This window comes from Cupressus sempervirens, chromosome 10 (genome assembly GCF_028749045.1).
Source record: "Cupressus sempervirens isolate cs-2001-9-10 chromosome 10, ASM2874904v1, whole genome shotgun sequence".
Lineage (NCBI taxonomy): Eukaryota > Viridiplantae > Streptophyta > Pinopsida > Cupressales > Cupressaceae > Cupressus > Cupressus sempervirens.
Genome location: NC_143127.1, coordinates 986383376 through 986404374, shown reverse-complemented (window position 1 = coordinate 986404374; position 20999 = coordinate 986383376). Strand labels below are relative to the sequence as shown.

Sequence of the window (20999 nt, the reverse complement as noted above, 5' to 3'; positions counted from 1 at the left end):
CCACATACCTCTTGATTGCTTAGTTTAATGAGGTGTGATCCCTTCTCCACTTGATATGTTGTTATTCTCTTTTTTCTTCCATGTCTTTTTCATATCATTTTTGACATTTTCAACATCAACTTGCCTTTGCCTTTATTAAACTCACAACTTGGTGCCCTTGACCTTGTTGGACAATATCGACTGATGTGACCAATCTTCAAATAGCCAAAACATGTGGTTTGACTCAACCACTTTTTGTAGTCACTTCTGAAGTGTGTTCTAATGCAATTTTTAGGAAAATTTCCATATTCTTGATAATAGTGAAAACTATACCTTGTATTATAATCCCAGTTGTAATAGTTGTCGTTGTTCTTTACCTTTTTTTGTCAGTTTGATGACCACATGGGTTTGGATCTACACTCAAAAGCTTTATGTCCATACTTCTAATAGTTATAACAATATCCTTCAAATCTTTGTGTGTATGGTCTTAGTTCTACATTCATGTGCTTGATGACCTTGTTTGTTGCACTTATGGTAGTGAACCATGCTCTTATGCTTAACACTTTGACTTAAAGTCTTGCTCCTGCACACATTAGCAGTATGTCCTTTCTTACCACAATTATGACAAGTAGGTTTGGAATTCTTACCTTTTTTGTTCCTTTCTTTAGCACTTTTAGATGAATCTCCTTCTAAAATACTTGTGTATCCCAGTCCAAGTGTATCGTTATTGGATCTAGGGGATCTAAATAATTGCTCAAAGTATTTGATGGCTTCACTTGGTTTATTGAAACTTTTAGCAAATTACTTTTCCATTTTTAGGTCATTGTTCAATTGCTCATTCTGTAACTTCAATGTTGTTATCTCAATGTCCTTAACATTCAATTCATAGTTGGCATTCATCATTTGATTCAAAGTATCCAATTGCATGTTAGAAATCTTAGTTAGCTCTAATGATTTCTCTTCTAGTCTATTGGTCAAAACTCTTTTGTCTTCTTCAATCATGGCTTTATCTTCCATAGCTTTCTTTTTCTATTCGGTCACCTCACATAGTAGTATGGCTTGTGATTCTTGCTCTAACTTGAGATTTTTTATCTCTTTAGCTTGGGCTCTATTCTTTTCCATTATATGTGCCACTGTTGCATCAAATTCATTGGAGTCTCCATTACCAAATAGCTTAGTAGTATCCATCTCTCTGTATTGTGTGTCATTCTCCTCAATAGCAATTTCCTTCCTTCTCTTTAAAAATTTCTTTAAATCTTCTCTTGCTTCATTCAATTGATGTAGAATGAGTTGTATTTCAATTCCCTGATTCTTAATGATCTTTTCCAACTTGTAGACTTCCATTTTTAAGATCTTTCCTCAAAGCTGCAAAGCTTCTCTTTTAGAGAACTAGGCTCTAATACCAATTGTTGGAATTACAATAGGGAAGATAAAATTTTGGGGGTGAATCAATAGTTTAAACTTTGACCTATAAAAATTTCACCACACATCCATCTCATACATTCACTAAGTAAACTGAAATACCATGTAAAGTATGTACATCTAAATCGTGTAAACAAGTAAACATTCATACATATATGACACCAAATATGATTACCCAAAAACCCTCCAATGAGAAGGTAAAACTAGGGTGGGAATGACACCCACAAATATTCACTACTATAGTAATAGGGTGTATCCAATGAAGATTACAATGTTTGATCATGAGACATGATCTACCCTGTGAAAGGTCTACCCTTTTAAAGGATTACAAAGACTATTAGGTCTTACCTTATTAAAATATTTCAACACCCTGTTAGAAGTGTGTCTTGTTAAAGAAATTTAACTCAAAATTAAGTAAGCACCTTGTTAGAGGATTTCAATATAGCTATTAGGACTACTCTATTAGGAGATTTAACTGATTCACCTGTTAGAATGACTCAGCATTGATCCTATGTTTAGCACTTTTTTGCTTAATGACAGATCACCTCTAAATTGATGTATTCTTGATACTTCTTGATTAGATGTCTCTCTATTGTATACTATTTCCTTCTACTATTCTCCCTTAATTGATTCTATAATGCAATCTCACTTCACAATTCTTTAGTCACCATGAATGCTTTGTTTTCACATGCAAAACTTCTCACTTCGCCCCTTCCACATGCTTATGAAGTTTAGGGTTTGTCCTCCTTAAGAAGATCTCAGTGGCATAGGGTTGGGTATGAATCAATGATTTTGATTCATCTATTTTACTACTTAAACCTTGCTTTTTTATGATTGGATGCATGTAAAGCATAGGGATTCCAACTTAATATTCGTCTTTATCACCAAAATATCACAATTCAATCTATAAGTCATCTCAAAAATGGTTTACATAGTAGTTTGTGACATTAAAAAAAACTATGAAAAATTGTGTTACTCGACATCTGAAGTCTCTGATGCTTGGCATATACTAATTTCTATATTGTGACTTGGCATGCACTGCTTACTCAACTTCTATATCACTCGACATACACTGTTTGCTTGACACTTGAGTGACTTGGCACATGAGTGACTTGACACTCATTATGGACTTGACTTATGCTCTATTTTATACATGTTGTGCTCAACATGTACTACTTTTTTGACATGAACTAAGTAAATGATTTAAGTGTATAGGCACTCACTTGTCAAAACCAATCTGAGATCAACAATTGAAAGGTGTGAACCGAAGGATCACGGTGTTGAATCATTCTAACAAGTGATACAGAGAAAATATTTTAACCAAGTGGTCCTAATAGGTCATTGTAAATCTCTTAGTTAAGTGCTTTCTTTATTGTAAGTTTAAATCCTCTGACAAGGTGAGACCTAAGAGTCTTTGTAAGCCTTTAACAGGGAAGACGTCTCATAGGGTAGATCATAGATTATGATCAAAAACATTGTAGCCATAATAGGCCACACTTTTTTACAACTATAGTAGTGAAGATTTGTGGGTGTCATCCCCACCCTAATTTTACCTTCTCATTGGAGGGTTTTTGGGTAACCAAAATTTATTGTGTTACGTGTTATTTACTCTATGTTATGGATGTGACGCATGTTATGTTATTTCAGTTTATATGTTAAGTTATGAGATGGATGTTGGTGATATATTTTAGAGGGAAAAGTTTTAAGTTTTGATTCACCCCCCTCTCAAAACTTATTTTCCCATTTTTATTTCCAATAGGGTTAATCATTTTGAGCAAGATTAGGGTCTAACACCAATAAAGCCCTTGTTTTTTTGTTTAAATGAGTAACTCACCTATATGGATAGATTGGAACCCTAAAACCTAATAATTCTTGGATGTTTTACAAAAGGGTGTCTAAATATATAAATACTTGGGGTTCTTTTTTGGAGGTTATGTAAGAAAAAACAAGAAAACGTTATTTGGAGGCCTAATTGATCTAGTAACCATGGAGCCCTAATTTATAGGGATTTCTTGACTCAGTAAGAAAGATAAATGTCACAAGGGAAGAACCTATCAAATGTTCAATAATGATGCTAGTACAAACCAATCCATCGATAGACACAGTGGATATGCACTAGTTAATTTTTTGGGCAAATTCATGGAGAGAGTTCACTAAGGAAAGAAATGCAAGGTTTAGTTGATAGAGAGGTCTAGAGAAGGAGTGGAAAGAAGTAGATTCCAAAGGAAATAGGGTAGTGAAAGAAACCCCTAAGAGATATTCAATGATGCCTAGAATAAGTTCCAAAGTGGTGAACCTAGGTGAGATCTAGACCCTCCCTTGTAATAGGGCTACTAGCCTTTTAAGTCTAAGTAGGTCTCCTAATACATTTTTTGTAAAATAACTCAAAATATTCAAAAACAATCCCACAAGAATATCACGTTTCTCAATGCCCTTTTTAGAGTGCTTCAATATTCTTGAGGTTTCAAACCCTCAAATCATATGTATATCCCATTCTTATATTTAGGCCCATACATGGGTTTCAAGTTCTAACAGTCTACAATGACTTTTTTTTTATCAAAAATCTATAAATCAAATTCAACTTGTCAAATCCCTAATATAAAATTTTCTCTATAATCTAATCATCACATTCATGCCCTTGAATTTTTCTTTCCAATCCAATAATCCATCCATCCATTCACTATTACAACACTTGCCCCTAGTTAAGTACTGAGAAACTCACCAAGGGAAAGATGGTAAAAATAGCAACCCTATAAATTTTTGCTCCAAATTCCATATACACACTATGTACATATTTCTCTACCATATCTCAAATTTCCATGAAGGTTCCACCCTGCAATTTCATGTTAGAGTCATTTTTGTTCTCCTAACTATGCATAGACTAGTGAACTAGTCACGAAGAGAGGAATTCTATTTCACCAAAAATAATAATTGAAGTATGCCTAAAAATGCATATAGAGTAATTATATGATATTCTCTAACTATCCATGCTAGGAAAATCCTTGATTCAATCCATTGAAGTAGAGATGCTCGAGTTACAAGTAGATGGTGATTAAAATTGTAGGAAAAATGGTAGGTTTATTATGCAAATTTATTGTTCCAAAAATTCCAACCTCTTCTCCTAACCTGGCATGGTCTTAAATAGTATCAATATTTGTGCTCCAACTATTGGAATTTACCTTCAACCACTTTTTGGTCAACTTGCACTCTTTGGTAAATTTTGTCATGATAACATTGCAAAGTTACATATTGTCGTTGACAACTTTAGAAACTTTTGCACTTTTACACCCTTACAAGTTATTAGCCCCCCTAATGAGTGAAAAATACTTATTTAGAGTATCTCTAAACCATTCTATAATTATTCAACCAAATTCACACATTACAAGGTCAATTTGCATGTTTGACCCATTTTCCATAATATTGCAACTTGTTGTCAACTATTGACAACTTTTTGCCCCACTTGGAAAATGTTTCCCGCACACTCTATTTGCCACACAAATCCACTTGATACACCTATGGTACCTATTATAATTCCTTATTCTTTATTGACTTTTCTAGGGTCACTTACAAGCCAAAGTGAGTTAGGGTTTAGCCCAAAACCCTAGGTGTTCCTACTCCATCAACTCCAATTTTGAAGATATCAAAAAAAAAATTGGTATTGAAAACATGGTATATAATCTTTAAAATAAAATTTTAAAGCTTTAGAGACTCTAAAAAAGGGTTCTAACCTTGACCAACGAGATCTTACATGTAAACTACATTGTAGAGAAGTTCATGGCATTTCTAAAATGGGGTCATAATAGTTAACCAGAGCAACTATTGATGAGTTATGGTCTCTGAAATTTACACTAGCTAAAATGGATGGAAATTAAATTCCTTCAAAAAATAGTTTAAGCTCTAAAGTTTCTATGGGGATACTCTAAATTATAAATAATAATATCTCAGGGTTGGTCAACCTTAGAGTTTAGTGTTAAAATTCCTAAAACCTTATTGGGTGGTTAGAAATTGCCTATATAAAGAAGAACCATAGAGTTGTCTAGGATAGTTTTAGGGATGTATATGGTGTCTTTGGATTGAAGAATATTGTAAGAAAAATACCCATGTAACTTTGCACGTTGTATTTCTAAGCATTGTAATTCTATTTTATTGGAAATAATAAGAAGTAAATTTCGTGTTCTTGCATTTTTTATTTTTCTCTATTCTGTTATGTGTGTTTGTGCTAATAAGAGGATCAATTTTCATTAGGATTAGTAGCAGACCCTGTTCAAAGTCACCCAGCTAAAGGATTTGCCTCTAGCTTTGTTAGAAGCTTTTCTATGTTAGAAGTTACCTTCTAAGAGGATTTTTAACTCAAGATAATGAGCCACCTAGTTAAAGTAATTCATCTTTGAACTTGTTAGCATCCTACTTACCTTCTTAAGAGTGGCTCAATCATGGGATATAGACTTGAAGAACCTATTATGATTTAACAAGGAAAGTGGTCTGGATATAAAAATTCTCAATTACATGTATAGATCTAATTCAACTCAACATCTATTTCCATTTTTATAATGAACATCTATTATCTTGATCATACTAACCATTCATGATCTACACACTTATAACTACAAAAATTCTATCATCTAGATACACATTTTAATCTATAGGGTAGTCATCGCCTTAACCAAAATGTATTACATTTTAATTTCACCTCAATCCCACTAAAATATATTACCAACCCCTAATCCATCATTCACCAGATCCACTTGATCACCAATTTGAATCACACACCAATCTAACAAAGAACATCTAGCCTTTTGCACTTTTTCCAATAACAATGCATAGCTTTAATAAATTTGATCACAACAACCAATGTATGACCGACTCATCAAATTTCGCTAATGCCATATCATCACAAAAATTTGCGTCATGTAAAAGATCCATCAAAATCAACTCAAACATTATCGATTAAGGATCAAACATAATTTGTTCAAAATGTTATTTTACTTTCTCCTATTCATACTTTAATCGATCCTAAATATGTCTTCCTTTAAACAAAATTCATTTGAAATTATAACATTGATCACATAACTAAGTATAGATCATAAATCTCAAGTTAAAAAATCTGAGTCATCATAGATTTGATAGACCAATCAAATAATTCACTATAGATGTCACTAACTTCTCAACTTGATGGTTTTGTCACACTTAAATCAAACATAACTTTTGACCAATTTTTTTTAGCTTGCATGATGGTAGACAATGCATCATGATACATAACTTAGTCATCCATAGCTACCACACACCTTAGTTCCTATTCTACAACCAATTTCAAGATGATTTCTATAATGCATATACTTGAATAATGCTCCCTATAAATAATCAACCAACAACCTTATAGTTGACATTAGTGACAACATAATAATTGATCACTTGAACATTAAACAAACATTGTACCATCTCTTCAACACAATTTGCATAAATTATGCCAAAAATAAAGTGAACTAAAATACATCATAACACATTTTCCAAAAAATATATAATCAAAGTAAAAAAGCTATGTCACTCTCCAAAGTTAGTGCCAAATATAAAATATAGCGAAGTGTAAGAGGAAATAAACCATTCAGCCCAAAACTATTTTTGAATACACACTACTCCATGTAGAGTATTAAAAACCAATATGACATTATCAAAATTAACCTCTTAACTCTTCCTCTAAAGAATATATGCTCTAATAAATCAAAAATTAACCACCACAATTAAATGATTCATCTAGAGACTGAAACAAACAATAATGTTACACTCAAAATAACATACTTTACTTGTTGAGCAAACCAATATAAGATGTTTGAACTAGAACAATACACAAACATTAGGAGCATGTCCACCAAACCTTACAAATGGAAATATCAAATTGAAGTAATGAAGAACATTTTTTGGATCTAATTTGACTAATCTTAATAACTAGCCATATTGTTAGAAAAGAGAAAAGCACAACTCCAACCATTGAAATTGTATTAATCTAAAAGTAGGATATTGCATTGTTCATAAATCATACATGAAAACACCAAAACCACAAGTCACCAAATTCTTATGCAAATTTTTTTTTATCATGTGTGCATAATAACTTAGATAATATTTTGTGCATATGTCAACTTCTAATAACTAGACACATGATACTACTGAAAAAATATCTCGTACTTCTATACATGAGATACAACATTGACCACATACATTTTTCATTGGGTTAATATCAATGCACACAAGAATTTTGACATCAATGATAATATCAAACTCATAATGCTATTAATATCCCTCTTTATGAATGATGCTAATCAATGACAAACCAAAAAATTGATGACCCATTGTATGTACTTCTCTCCCCATTGGACATCAAGGACAATGGAAGCAACACTAAAATATTTTCTCACTACATGTCTCTAATAAATTTCTCCTCCTTTCAAGGAAATCTCTACACTATGCTTCTCTCTAAAAACTATCAACCATTTCACAAAATACATCTTAGTCTATTAGGTACAACTTTCTTTGCAAAACCACTCCTCCTATCAAGGACATCTTATCACTATAATACTATTTTGCAACCAACAAGACCACAACCCTTACTTCTTTCCCTAAGAGTAGCAACCATTTTAATCCAAGAGATGAAAGATGGACATTAAGTCCCCATATCCATTTCTTATATACGTTTCACTCTCTATATTTTTTGTCTCTCTATCTATCTCCTCTCTAGTGTTTTCTATCCCTCTCCATCTCCATCTCCCTCTCCCATGCCCCTTTTAATTCATGATCTCTCTCCTATTTTCTCTCCCCCCACCTCTCTATCTCTCTTGTCCTTCTCTATATAGGATTTAGATTGCAATATTATCAGTAAAAGGTTTAGGGTACATAGGATTGAGGTTTTTTCCCATATTGACACTTACCTCTATCTCTCATTGTCCCTTCCTTTCATCTCTCTCATCTATTTATCATTTCTATGGCTCTCTTCTTGTCTTTCTCTCCTCCCCCCCACCTCTCTATATGTCTCCCCCTCCATCCTTGATTGGGTGATCCCACAATAATGGGTTCCACTTTTTGACCAATTTTGACACTGAAATCAATATTTTTGCAACAAACGTCACGTTCAAGTGACTATATCTCCAAAACTATAAATAATTTCGAGATGACATAAACTAGTGATTTTGAGTACTTTGTTCCTACTTTGTAACCATATTTTTTAATCTAAAAAAAAAAATTATTTATGTCAATTTTTTTTATCTCCTTCAAAAAGTGGTACATAATAAAATTCAATATTTTAAAAAGTGGCAGTCCGTTTGACACACATAACTTTTTTTCTAGAAATGATAATGAAGTAATTATTTTGGCGTTGGATTTGTAACATCAATATCCAGTGTCTGCATTTGGTTTGATTTATTTTTGTTGAATATTGTATAGTTTATGAAGTTTTGAAGTGACATGAACCGTAATTCAGACATACGTTCCGTTTGACATAGATAATTTGAAGTCAATTTATCATAAACCATTTTTTTTTTTGAATAGAAAGGTATCTCAATAAGCCAGTGCCTCCATATTTTTCAAATTTTTTTTGACCTAATTTACTAATTTTCCCGAGGTGTCAAATTCGGTTGATGTTCAATCGGTAATGAACCTATAATGAGTTAAACTCATATTTGAAAGTCTTAATGATTAAATTATGTAATAAAATTATAGTCATTGGAAAGCTTGCTCCGAGCAGCACATTTTGACATTTTTTATTTTATAGTAGGAGATCATTCTCCTACAATTATGGCAGTCAAAAGAGCAAAAAAAAAGAAAAAAGAAAAAAAGGTTAAATTTTTTGTGATTTTGCATGTTCGTGCGAACATGGCGTTCACGGGAACACGTTTACCATGTTCGCGGGAACGTATGTTCACACGAACATGCAAATCATGTTTGTGCGAACATATATATCACATATGTTCGCGCAAACATACGAAATATGTTTGTGCGAACATAATTTTAAAAAAAGTTCGTGCGAACACAAAAAGTGTGTTAGCGCGAACATATGGTAAACTCAATTTCTCATTTTGCAATTTTTTTCATTTTTGTTCGTCCCACTAAAGTGGAACCCATTATTGTGGGTTCACCCGATTCCCCATATCACCTCTTTCCCCCCTCTAGATCTCTTCTCTCTCTTCCCCTCTGTTTCTAGTTCTTTCACTCTCTCCATCTCTTTTTACAAATCTATCTATATTTATTCTTTTATCTCTCATCTTCTCCCTCCCTCCCTTTTCTAGGTCTCTTCCTCCCTCTTTATCTCTTCCTTCCTTAGTCTCTCTTATTCTCTCTCCATTATCTCACTCATCACCCCCCCGCCCCCCCCCCCCCCCCCCCCCCACTCTCCCCCTCTCCCCCTCTCCAAGTTTCTCTTTCCATCGCTCTCCATCTCTCCATCTATGTTTCACTACCAACCTCTATCTAGCCCTTATATCTATCAAACCATCTCTCTCTTCATCTAAGTATAAGATATAGGTTAATAGATTTATGGTACTACTATGATATTTAGGGTACAAGATTGAGGATACCTAGGGTATAGGGATTAGGTTATATTTTCTCCTTCCCTCTCTATTTATAATTCTACATATCCATCCCCATCTACCTACCCACATCTCTCTCTCTCTCTCTCTCTCTCTCTCTCTCTCTCTCTCTCTCTCTCTCTCTATATATATATATATATATATATATATATATATATATATATATATATATATATATATATATATATATATATATATATATATATATATATATATATAGTTCTTCTCACATCTATCCATCACCCTTTTCGTATATTTTACATACAAAACAACTAACAAGCCCACCAACATTTATTGTATTGATTTGACAAGGGATCAGACACATACCCTTTGTTTATAGTCTAGTTAGGTGCTCCTACATGAATTGAATGGATGAATGAAAGGTTTTTATACATCCATGAGACAACTAGTTTGTACCTGGCCTAGAAATTGGCATTGAAACTACCCAAAACATATGAAACTATCAATCACCCAACTAACTATTTATTGCATTTAGTTGACAAGGGGTAGGATATGTACTCCAATTCTTAGCACTACTATGTTCCTCCTATATGGAATGTATGAATGAGTAAATGAAAGACTTTATTGATGTCCATAAAACTCATCACTAGTTTATGGGACCTAGGAATCAGAACTAAAACTATCTGAGACATACAAAATAGTCAACAACCTCAAAAAATACTTCTTGCTTTCTATTACTCTTTGCTAATTTTGATTCATTGTCATGGATTTCAATCACATAATTTCTTTATTTTTTATGTATATTCTCCTCTTCAAAAAAATCGCTAAAGATCACACTCTTAACTTTTTTGTGTAATTGCATGGATTGTCATTGTATACCTTACATTCTATGATGTAATGTCTCTTTGTCGCGAACTTGTATAAAATATAAAACAATCCCATGCACTAAAAATTTCCATTGAATAAACTCGAGTCTTTCAAAAAAAAATTGTACACTAGAGGACAAGACCTAGTAGTTGAGCATGTCCCAATAGTTGTGGTAAAACTTGATGATTTAATGTCCACAATTATTGATTTAATATCTTCAATATTTTTGTACTGATAATTATGATTTTAAAGTTGTTATTGTTGATGATAATTACCTTTAATTGAATGAAATAAATCTCGTAGTTCTATAAAGAAACAAATAATGTGATGACACATCAACATACAAATCAAACATGAATAAGTGCACATGGACCAATCTCACATTTTTTTGGGATATTTTGGACATCTTGCCAAAAAAAATGATGTGACACAATATTTGATGATGTGGCTCTAAAAGCTTTGCTATACTGAATATAATGGCCAAGTAAGTTGCTGAGAAAAATTGGTAGTGATTTCAAATTTCCACATTAGATTTTGAGAAGATTGAAGTTGGGGTGCTCAACTATTGGATCACTTCCTAGTTGACAATCCTACCAATTATTTCTTGTTGTTATGTAACTCTTCATTCGTTTTGCTTCTTTCCTAAGAATTTTAATCGTATTATTTATTTATTTTTTACTATCTTCTCCTCTTTAACTAAAAGGCACAAAAAAAAAGAATTTTAACATTTTTGTGTAATTGTATGTATAGCTATTCCACAAACTAATGCCACTCTATCATGAATTTATATGAAATACGAAACAGCTCCATGCACTAAATGCTTCGATTGGATATGCTCAACTCTCATCACTTATTGTTGGGTCTACATTTATGCTTCCACTGGATATGCTCAACTCTCACAATTTGTTATTAGGTCTACATATGGCAAGAATAACGTGAGACTTCCCTCTACTCCTTGTGGGAAGCACCTATCTCTGCTATAAATAAGGCGCACATACTTTACCTCCTAATGAGATTTGATCTTTTAGAGTTCTCCACCACTACACCACTAAATATGACCATAAAGACTAACTCTTAGCATAAAATTAGAGTGCTCAACTACACAAAAGAGTGTCTTACCAAAAGAATGTTAGCAAGTTTTCTTTCCAATGATTCTTTTATATTTACATTTACATTTTAATTTACTATTTTCCCAATATCTTCATCCTTCCCCTAAGATGTATAAAGATGGCCAATTATACGAGCATCGCATTTTAGCCAAACACAAGAAGCTGAATAGCCCGGAGGTGGAGAAAACTTTAGGCGGTGATGGGTTGTGGTCCTGTGGACAGGCCATCAAATCATGGGAGCTACAATATAAAAGGCAAAAGTTCCATTACAGGCAAAGATGGGATGTTTAGATTTAAGCCGAAATGTTGGCCGTATTAGCGCATGGGCAGAGCTGAGGTCCTTGCGCATGTCGGGGTGAGGAGTGACACTGAGGCAGCGCAAGAACGCACGCCACGACACTTCTCTGACCACACTGGACCTTCACCTTCTCCAGGTACGGATCATGGAATCTAGCCCCCCATACCCTAATGTCCCCGCCTTCACAGATTTCAAAAATCTCTCACAAATTTGTGTTTTTTTTGGACAGGAAAAATGGATCGCAGGGTCTCAAAATCATGCCTTTAACGTTCTGTTCTGGTCTGATCTGATCTGACCGGCGTTGTATGGCGTTAAACCTTAAAAACATTCTCCAGATTTTGGAATTCGAGGCCGGCGTTAAAGAAATTTTGTGTAGGTTTGAAGAAAGAATATATTATGTTATGATTGCATTTTGTCTGCGCTTTTGGGGCATTGTTCTCGATTGCCGCGATTCGCATGGCGCTTGAGATAACAGAACTCTGTAGGCTTTCTGCATTTGTGCCGAATAGGGCTGTCATGCGCAGTTGCCACTTTGTTGATCCCATAAAACAAAACTAGCGGATTCTGATCATTGTCTCGTTGCTTTTTAATTTATGCGTAAATCTTTGTACGTTTCTGAGATCGGAGGTGATATAAAGAGGGCGCTGAGTGAGGATCTTTCAGCTTGTACTCGAAATCATTGCTGTTCTGTGCTTTTGGCGTTCCAGTCTTTAATCAGCCTTTTCTGTGATAAATTTAAATTCGTCACCACGGGGTTGCCTGTGTGGATGCTCAATTTCGCAATGGATGTTATCCGATTGCAGCAGCAGCATTCTCAACTTATTTATTCTCTTTTCCACGAGGCACGCAAAATTCTTTTCAAATAATCCTTCCTCTTTTGTATTTGTGCTCAATTTTTCTCACAAGTTTTCATTTTGATTTGGATGTGTGTTTTTTAACTTTTGGTTTGTGTTCAGGGCATTCTGGATGAGCAATTTACGCAGCTGCAGCAGCTCCAGGACGAGAGCAATCCGGACTTTGTGAACGAAGTCGTGGCTTTGTTCTTCGACGATTCTGACAGACTGCTTGAAAACCTAGGAAAAGCTCTGTATGTCCATTACTCGTTCCAAAATTTACTTTGCTAAATCACGACATGTGAGCTTGAAATTTTTCAACGCCTTCACAAAATTAATTACTATGTAGCTCATACGGTTCTTCAATCTTTTGCGTTTTCTTTTTTGTTTTTTTCAAGTCGCTTCAATTCATTCATTCGCTTTCACTGAAATTGAAGCTTAACTTTGTTGAGTTAATCTTTTCGCGTTTTCCATTATTTAGATCAATTTAATCCATTCACTTTCTTCGACTGAAAAAGAAGCCTGGTAAAATCCTTCCCTCGTTTTCCATTATTTAGATCCTACAGTCGTTTCAATTCTTGGCTGGATCACAAATTAAGGGTTCAATTTTTGAATTCCATCACAAAGTTAGTTACCGAGTAGCTCTTACGGTTCTTAAATATTTTACGTTTTCATTTTTTTAGATCCATTACTGGTTTCAAATCCTCCTTTGCTACTCAGACACTAAGAACTTCAAATTCACAACGCTTTCACGTAGTTACTGAAAAGTTAAATTACAGTTCATTAATCTTTTGCATTTACCATTATTTCTTTGACCGAAATTGAAGCTTAACATTGTTGAATTAATTGTTTTTAATCTTTTATGTTTTCCTTAATTTCAGATCCATTTAATCAAATTCAATTTCTGTGACTGTGATTAATGGCGGTTTATCCTTGCAGCGAAAAGGAGCCAATCGATTACAAGAAACTCGATGCTCATGTGCATCAGTTCAAGGGAAGCAGCTCCAGGTAAATTCGCATTCTAGTGATGCAAGCAAAATAAATTCTCTTTAACTAAACTACGTTCTACGATTTAGCTCTAGAATTATCATTATCTTACAGAGGATTGGTTTTAACAATGTACAGCGTTGGCGCACACAGAGTGAGAAACGCGTGCATAGCATTTCGGGCATATTGCGATGAGAACGACCGTGCAGGGTAAGAAACAGAATAAAATGTCACATCTTGTCATGTAAGTTTTGACAATTTTTAAAGGCAAACCGTGTTATATCCGTGCAGGTGTCTACAATGTCTGCAGCATATGAAGCATGAGTACTATCTCGTGAAGAGCAAGCTACAGGAACTCTTTCATGTACGCCTCTAGTTTGTATTTTTACTATTTTCTTCTGCAGTCTTTAATGGCGGATTAGGGTTTCAAATACAAAGTAGTAACGTAATGTGATGAATTTTTGTTTGATTTGCAGCTGGAGGAAGAGATTTTGTCTGCCGGTGGAACGCTTCCTCTCATAGAGTAATCAGGAAAATCATATTCTATACAAGAAAATTGCACTCATTGTATCATCTTGGGTTTGGGCATTTAATATGAGGGGATTTTGATTCTGCAAGAATGCTTCATTTTCATGGCTTCTCTGTAAATGTTTCTTCTGGCTTATTATTTGCTCTTCTCTTGAGTAATGTATTGTTTCCTTAAATTAAGTAAATGTTTCTAGGGCTCGTTGTTTGCACGCTTCTCCATTGATGTGTTGTTCTTTGAAGTACAGAATCATTCATTTTGGCAATTTAAAAGTCGATAATGACTGTAGACAAAGTTTAACTTTTCACAGAACTTGCTGTTTTGAGAAATGTACGGCTAACTTGTAAATGAAAGAGTCATAAGTGATGGTCATTATTTAAGAAATCTGTAAAAAGCAACTTTTGTCTATTAATTTCTCCATGGCCATGCGTGGCCTCAAAATAATGGAGAACATGAAAATTTAAAAAAGTTCTCTGTGATGAGTTGTATAAAAATTGATGGTATGTAGTTTTCTTTTTAAAATTTCTAAAATGTTTTGTATTTTTTCATTTTTCGGTTATAAGATGGCATAAAACATTTATTTAATTTGAATATGAATTGATGAAAAAAAAAACATTTTAGTAACATTCTTACAAATTCAAGAAAACCTAAGAAATATTGTGTATTTATTCATTTGTAAATTACAAATCTTAACTAAATTTTATCATGTTGAAGAAAATATTTTTCATATTAAATACAAATGTCTTTACACCACACAATTTATAACAAGTGCCACGTGGTGGCATGTACTTGCAGTTAGAATGTATTGTAATAGAAACAATATTCAATATTATAATAATGAATTTGTATAGGAAATTGAAGTTTAAAAAGATTAGACATATAGTACAATTATTAATTTTTAATTATGTACTATAAAATATTTATTATAAAATAATATAATAGAAATTAACTTTATATGTTGAACAATATTTTCATCTATTAGTTTCTTAATAGTAGTTTGTGAATGTAATAATTGTGTATATATCTATATTTATTTGCGAAATTCATGCTGTTAAAAAAACAATATGGTGGGAGCTCCGAGAAAAGGGAGAAAAGGGGTCTTATAAGAAAAAATGGATTCAAGATAAATATTTCTTCATAATATATTATATTTAATATATTGATTAAAAATATGAAAACTTTATAAAAATTAAACGAAGTAAAAATGCTTGCATATAATTGGTTGATACATTCAAAACTAATTCACTAATGAAACATAGTGAATGCAATAGTACATTGCCTACGGCAAGTACAATAAAGCGTCATTCAGTATTAATATTTACCGCGCTTTTGTTATACTTCATCTACTTGCTAATGTTTTAACCAGACCTTTTCATCGTGTTCCTACATAAAATTGAGCTCTTTAATAAAATGTAATTTTTAAACCGCATAAATCTTGTCTTTAATGATAAGACATTCTTCCTTAATATAAAAAGATCCACTATTAAAAAAATGCCATTTGACAGCCACACATGACCATGAAATTTAATTAAGATACTCTTCCCGGAACCGAATTTAGCTGATTATTGACATGAATATGCCGAAAATTGTCTGTTTCTGCAGTTAATTAATAAAAGGGCCCATGAATGATGTAGATTCATTCCAGAAATCTTGGAATGCATGATTTGAGTCTGTTTAGGGGATTGGAACAGTTGAGGTTTGCAATCATCACGTTTGCTTTGGAACCGGAGAAGATTATTTTAGAAAATGCTCATCATTATAGTTTTGGCTCGTCAGATTAATTTATTTCTCCCATAACTTTACCTTTTAAATGGGGACTTTTTTATTCACTTATAGTACAATCCCTCAATGATGGGAAAAAAAAAGGTGTAGGTGTTCAGTGAATATTTATCATGCCAAGTAAGACCTTAATGTTGTGAAATATATGGAACCTCGGGAGGAATTAATACTGAAAATCTATAAACATTTATGTCCATAACACTAGAAATGTACGGAAATATAATTGATGGTTTAATCTAAGACAACATATACAATGGATGCATATAATCAAACAAATCAGCATAAATTGATTATAACAGGGAGATGGAATTGGGCAACATTAAGGGAGAGGACCCAGTAGTTGTGCACCCTAACTTCGTGCGCTTCTCAAAATCCTATGTGGAAATTTCAAATCACTCTTTTTTTTTATAGTAGCTTACTTGGCAAGTCCCCTGCTTATAACTAAGGTTTCAGAGCCACATCATCAAATATGATGCCACATCAGCATGCTTTTTGTCAAAGTGTCCAAAACAGCCCCAAAAAAAAGTGAGACCAATCATAGTGCATTGGAGACCCCGTACTTGTGCAGCTGACGTGGCATCACACTATTGGTTGTTTTTTGGGAAAAGGGACACTTTTCATTCACTTATGGGTAATCATCATTAACAAAAACAACTTTAAAGTCACATCCATTGGTAAAATCTTGTCAAAAATGTTGGATATTAAATCAACAAGTATGGGTATTAAGTTAACAACTACTGTCACAACTATTGGAACGCGCACAACTACTGGGTCCTCTCCCTTAAATCATATTGACTTTGACCTAAATGGAATTATATGCTTGGAATAAAATAGACAAGAAAGCTTGGCTCTATAATGTATGACTTTTGGAAATGCCACCTTTTTGAACAATAATGGTTTCACACTCTCTATAAGATCTCTATATGGAAGTTCTAATGCATAAGAATTACATGTAAAAGCATCTTATTACTTTGTAGACTATTACAAGAAATGGTGTGATCAAATCTGACTAGAAGCATTTTATAAGAAGCTCTAATTCGTTGTATGGAAGTTCTAATGCATAATAATTACATGTAAGAGCATCTTATTATGTTGTAGACTATTACAAGAAATGGTGTGATCAAGTTTGACTAGAAGCATTTTATAAGAAGCTCTAATCTATAAGAATTAGATGTAAGAGCATCTAGACTACTACAAGAAACGGTGTGATTAAATTTGACTAGGAACATCTTATAAGAAAAGGGCAAGGCTAGGAGCATCTTATAAGAAATAAGAAATAGAAAGGGCAAGAAATGATGTAATAAAAAAATTATCATGTTTATGCAGTCACTATTTTGTATTTGATTTAAAGAGTTTTATTTATTTATTAAAGAATTTTTTTAAATTAAAAATCGGTTGATCAAAAAGGAAGGCTACAATATCAAAAGGAGAGGCAAGCCTCTATCCACCAAGTTCAGTTTGAAAGCATAAAAAAGCAACTAGCACAATATGTAATAGATTATCGAGTTAACAAAAAAGAGGACAAAGTATCTAATATAGGATATCCTAATCCTCAACCCAGGAGGTCCACCCAAACTCTCCTTCCATCCAAACAACTTTCTTACGCTCGAGAATATGAGCAAATAACTCCAGCCTGTCAAAAAAGGGGCCTCTAGTATCCCTCATTTCTTTAAGCAGATTCTTGAGAACTTCATCAAATGTTGTCTAATTTTCAATAATGTTGGCCCATTCCAGCCCATTCTTCATCTCGTAGATGAACATAGTGGCAAGCCCAGCATGAAGGGATCTTTTTAGCTTGTCTCTTTCCAGTCTCAAAATACAACAGACCTGTAAGACAATCTTAAAACGTATGAGTTTCAACTAAAACAAAGTAAGAGTTCTACCAATACCTTGGAATTTGTCCTCATTTCTACATTTCCAAATAAACCATAGAATATGAGAAGAGAGAATATTCCAAAAGAAGTTAGCATCCTTTTTAAGACCAGAAATATTTCCAAGAATAATATCAAGAACAAAGGCATGATCAATAACAAATATTCCAAAAAACTTTCATATAATTCTACCAAAACAACAACTAAAAAAGATATGCCTTATGTGCTCAAGGGTCTTGCAGATAATACAGGAGTCGTTATCACCAGTATGATTCCTAATAGGAAGTCTATCCAGAAGGAGCTGCCATTTAAAAAGAAGAATCTTAGGAGGAATATGAGACTTCCAAAAACATTTAAGGGTTTTCTGCCATTCAGAAGGGTCGAGGTTCATATACTAGAAGGAGTTAAGGTGGGAAAGAACAAAGTGGTCTTTATTAAGGACTTTATAGATATTTTAGCTTTGATCTTATGCAGGAGGGAACCATCATCCCAATGGAAAGAAATAAATCTATGGGAATCCACATCACATCTACGAGGGAGATTGAGAGGACGATAAGCATTAGCAATCATATTATAGCTGTGTTTATGAGACTCAGGGAGATTAAATGGTGTAGGGCACCTAAGGCTCTTAGGCATGAATTCAAGGTTGATTGATAGATTAGAATAATTAGGAATGAGGATTGGTCCTTATTTGTAATAAAGACTCACTTGTAAGGTACATTGGCACTTTGGCGTGGTTATAAGCCAAGTGACCATTTGTAACCAAAGAGTCATAATTTAAGTAGTTTTAAGTATTTTGATGATTTTAGGTTGTTTTAGATGTGTTTGATTCATTAAGACACCATGGGGTTAAAGGTTTGTGAAAATTGAAAAAAAAAGTGCAAAAAATTACAAAATCCAAAAGGTTGCTAAAGAGCAATTTTTGCAAATAATAGTTGTCAAACTAAAAATGAGGTTGTATGGTGTTCCAACCATCCAAATGGAAGTTATAACTATTGGAAGACATGTATTTAAGATCCCCACACATGGGAAAGGTCATGGTACGGACGGTGGACAGCATTGGTGAATTAAAAACTTAGATTTTTTGCCTTTTTTACTATTTTTTCAATTTTGTATGCTTGTACATATTTTTGGTGGTACAAGTCTTATATGGTTGGATAGAGGGTGGATTCAGGATTCCATTTCAATTGGTTTGAAGTCTTTATCTTATATACAGCAAAATTTATATCAATTTTAGTGCAGGTAGGTCAGATTTACTCCAAATTTGAGGGTTTCAACAAGATGGCCTCCTAACTTGCAAACCCACTGTGGGATTTCAATGCCGCCTTGTTGAATGCAAGTTAGGAGAGGGTTCTTTGAGATGGAAAACATTTGGGGTTGTAGGAGCAAGGCACCTATTTTTACCAGCAAGCCCTAGACTGAACATAGTCTTATGTCAAGAATGACCAAGCTCCCAAATAGATTAATCTGACCTAGGTGAAGGGTGTAGAAAGAAAATTTGGATGAGTAGAAGAGATCCAAGAGTTTGAACCAAGTCTATGAACCCATTTGTTTATGTTTTCCTTGTAACCCAGTCTAAACTGGCCATTTAGGACTATGACACAAAGCAGGCATAACTTGATGTTGGAGCAGAGTTAGTGATTGATCTTTTGGAATATCTTAGGGGATGTTGAAGAGTTTTTTAAAGTGCAAAAATAGTAGGGGGTCCTTTGTATGGTTTAGGATTTTGACTATTAAAACTAGAAATTGTCCTAGTAGGAAGTGTTGGTAACAGTTTTGATCTATGATTGTTGAATGTTGAGAAACCTCAAGTTTGGGATTTTTCTTGTTGGTTTGAGTCTATAATAACCATTTCCATTGGAAAAGTTGAATGTTGAAACCATTTAAGAATTATTTTCCTTTGTAGGCCTATTGGTGTCAGGGAGTTCCTAGATGTTGATCCAAGTTGTTTGAGTACCCTAAATTTGAGGGTTGGGCTTATGAAGTGGAGTCCACTTGTAGGGTAGAGTCTCCTTGTATTAGAAGTCCATTGGAGCATTCATTAACCTTGGAAGAAGGCTTAGTTTTTGTTTGGAGGTTGAAGCAAGTTAAGGTGTTGTTTGAAATTTGGAAGAGCATTTGTTTTTGGTGCTTTTGTTGCATGCTCTACATCATTAAAGCTACGGCTAATATCCTGCCAACTCAAAAGATAGTCATTTTCTAGAATATCAATAAAACATTTGATACCTTGGCTATGTCAATATTTAGCAGAACACCCTTGAGTTAATGCAAGAGGTTTGTCGTTATGCTAAAGGTTCCACCAGATGGAATGTTCACCGTGAACAAAATTACTATTGTCAAAGTTAGAGTTATAAATAAATCCTCTCACATGCTCCCAAGCCTTCCAAATGGATTTAAAGACTAGGGAGACTTGGACAAAGACAAGAAATGATCTCACAACAAGATCAGCAAAAGGAAGGGTTTTCCAATATTTGGCCTTCTTGGGAAATCCAATCTGAATATTATTTCTAAGGAGAATTTTCCAGGGCTCTTGGCCATCAAGAGTCTGAAAAATCCATTTAGCAGCAAGGGAAATCCCTTGAATTCTAAGGTATTTAAGTCCTAAACCACCAATTTTATTATCAATGTGACACTAACTCCATGTGACAGCATGTTTTTTCCTATTACCTTTTCCATTAGAATATAGAAATCTCCTGATAGCCTTTTGAATTTCAAAGACTCGATAGTTACTGAACACCCAAACAAAGGAATAGTAGATGATGTAGGAAGACAAAAAAAATTGACAAAGCTACAC

At 33.7% G+C, this 20999-nt stretch overlaps 1 protein-coding gene across 1 annotated transcript; it reads left to right on the top strand.

The window, feature by feature from the left end:
• The first annotated feature begins 12057 nt into the window (after nt 1–12057).
• On the top strand, nt 12058–14763 carry LOC149537275 (histidine-containing phosphotransfer protein 1-like). The gene is made up of 7 exons (XM_089805707.1): nt 12058–12345; nt 12439–13051; nt 13166–13296; nt 13982–14050; nt 14168–14239; nt 14321–14393; nt 14506–14763. The coding sequence occupies exons 2-7, from the start codon at nt 12803–12805 to the stop codon at nt 14554–14556; spliced, it is 645 nt and encodes a 214-aa protein (XP_089661833.1). The 5' UTR covers nt 12058–12345; nt 12439–12802; the 3' UTR covers nt 14557–14763.
• The last annotated feature ends 6236 nt before the right edge of the window (nt 14764–20999 follow it).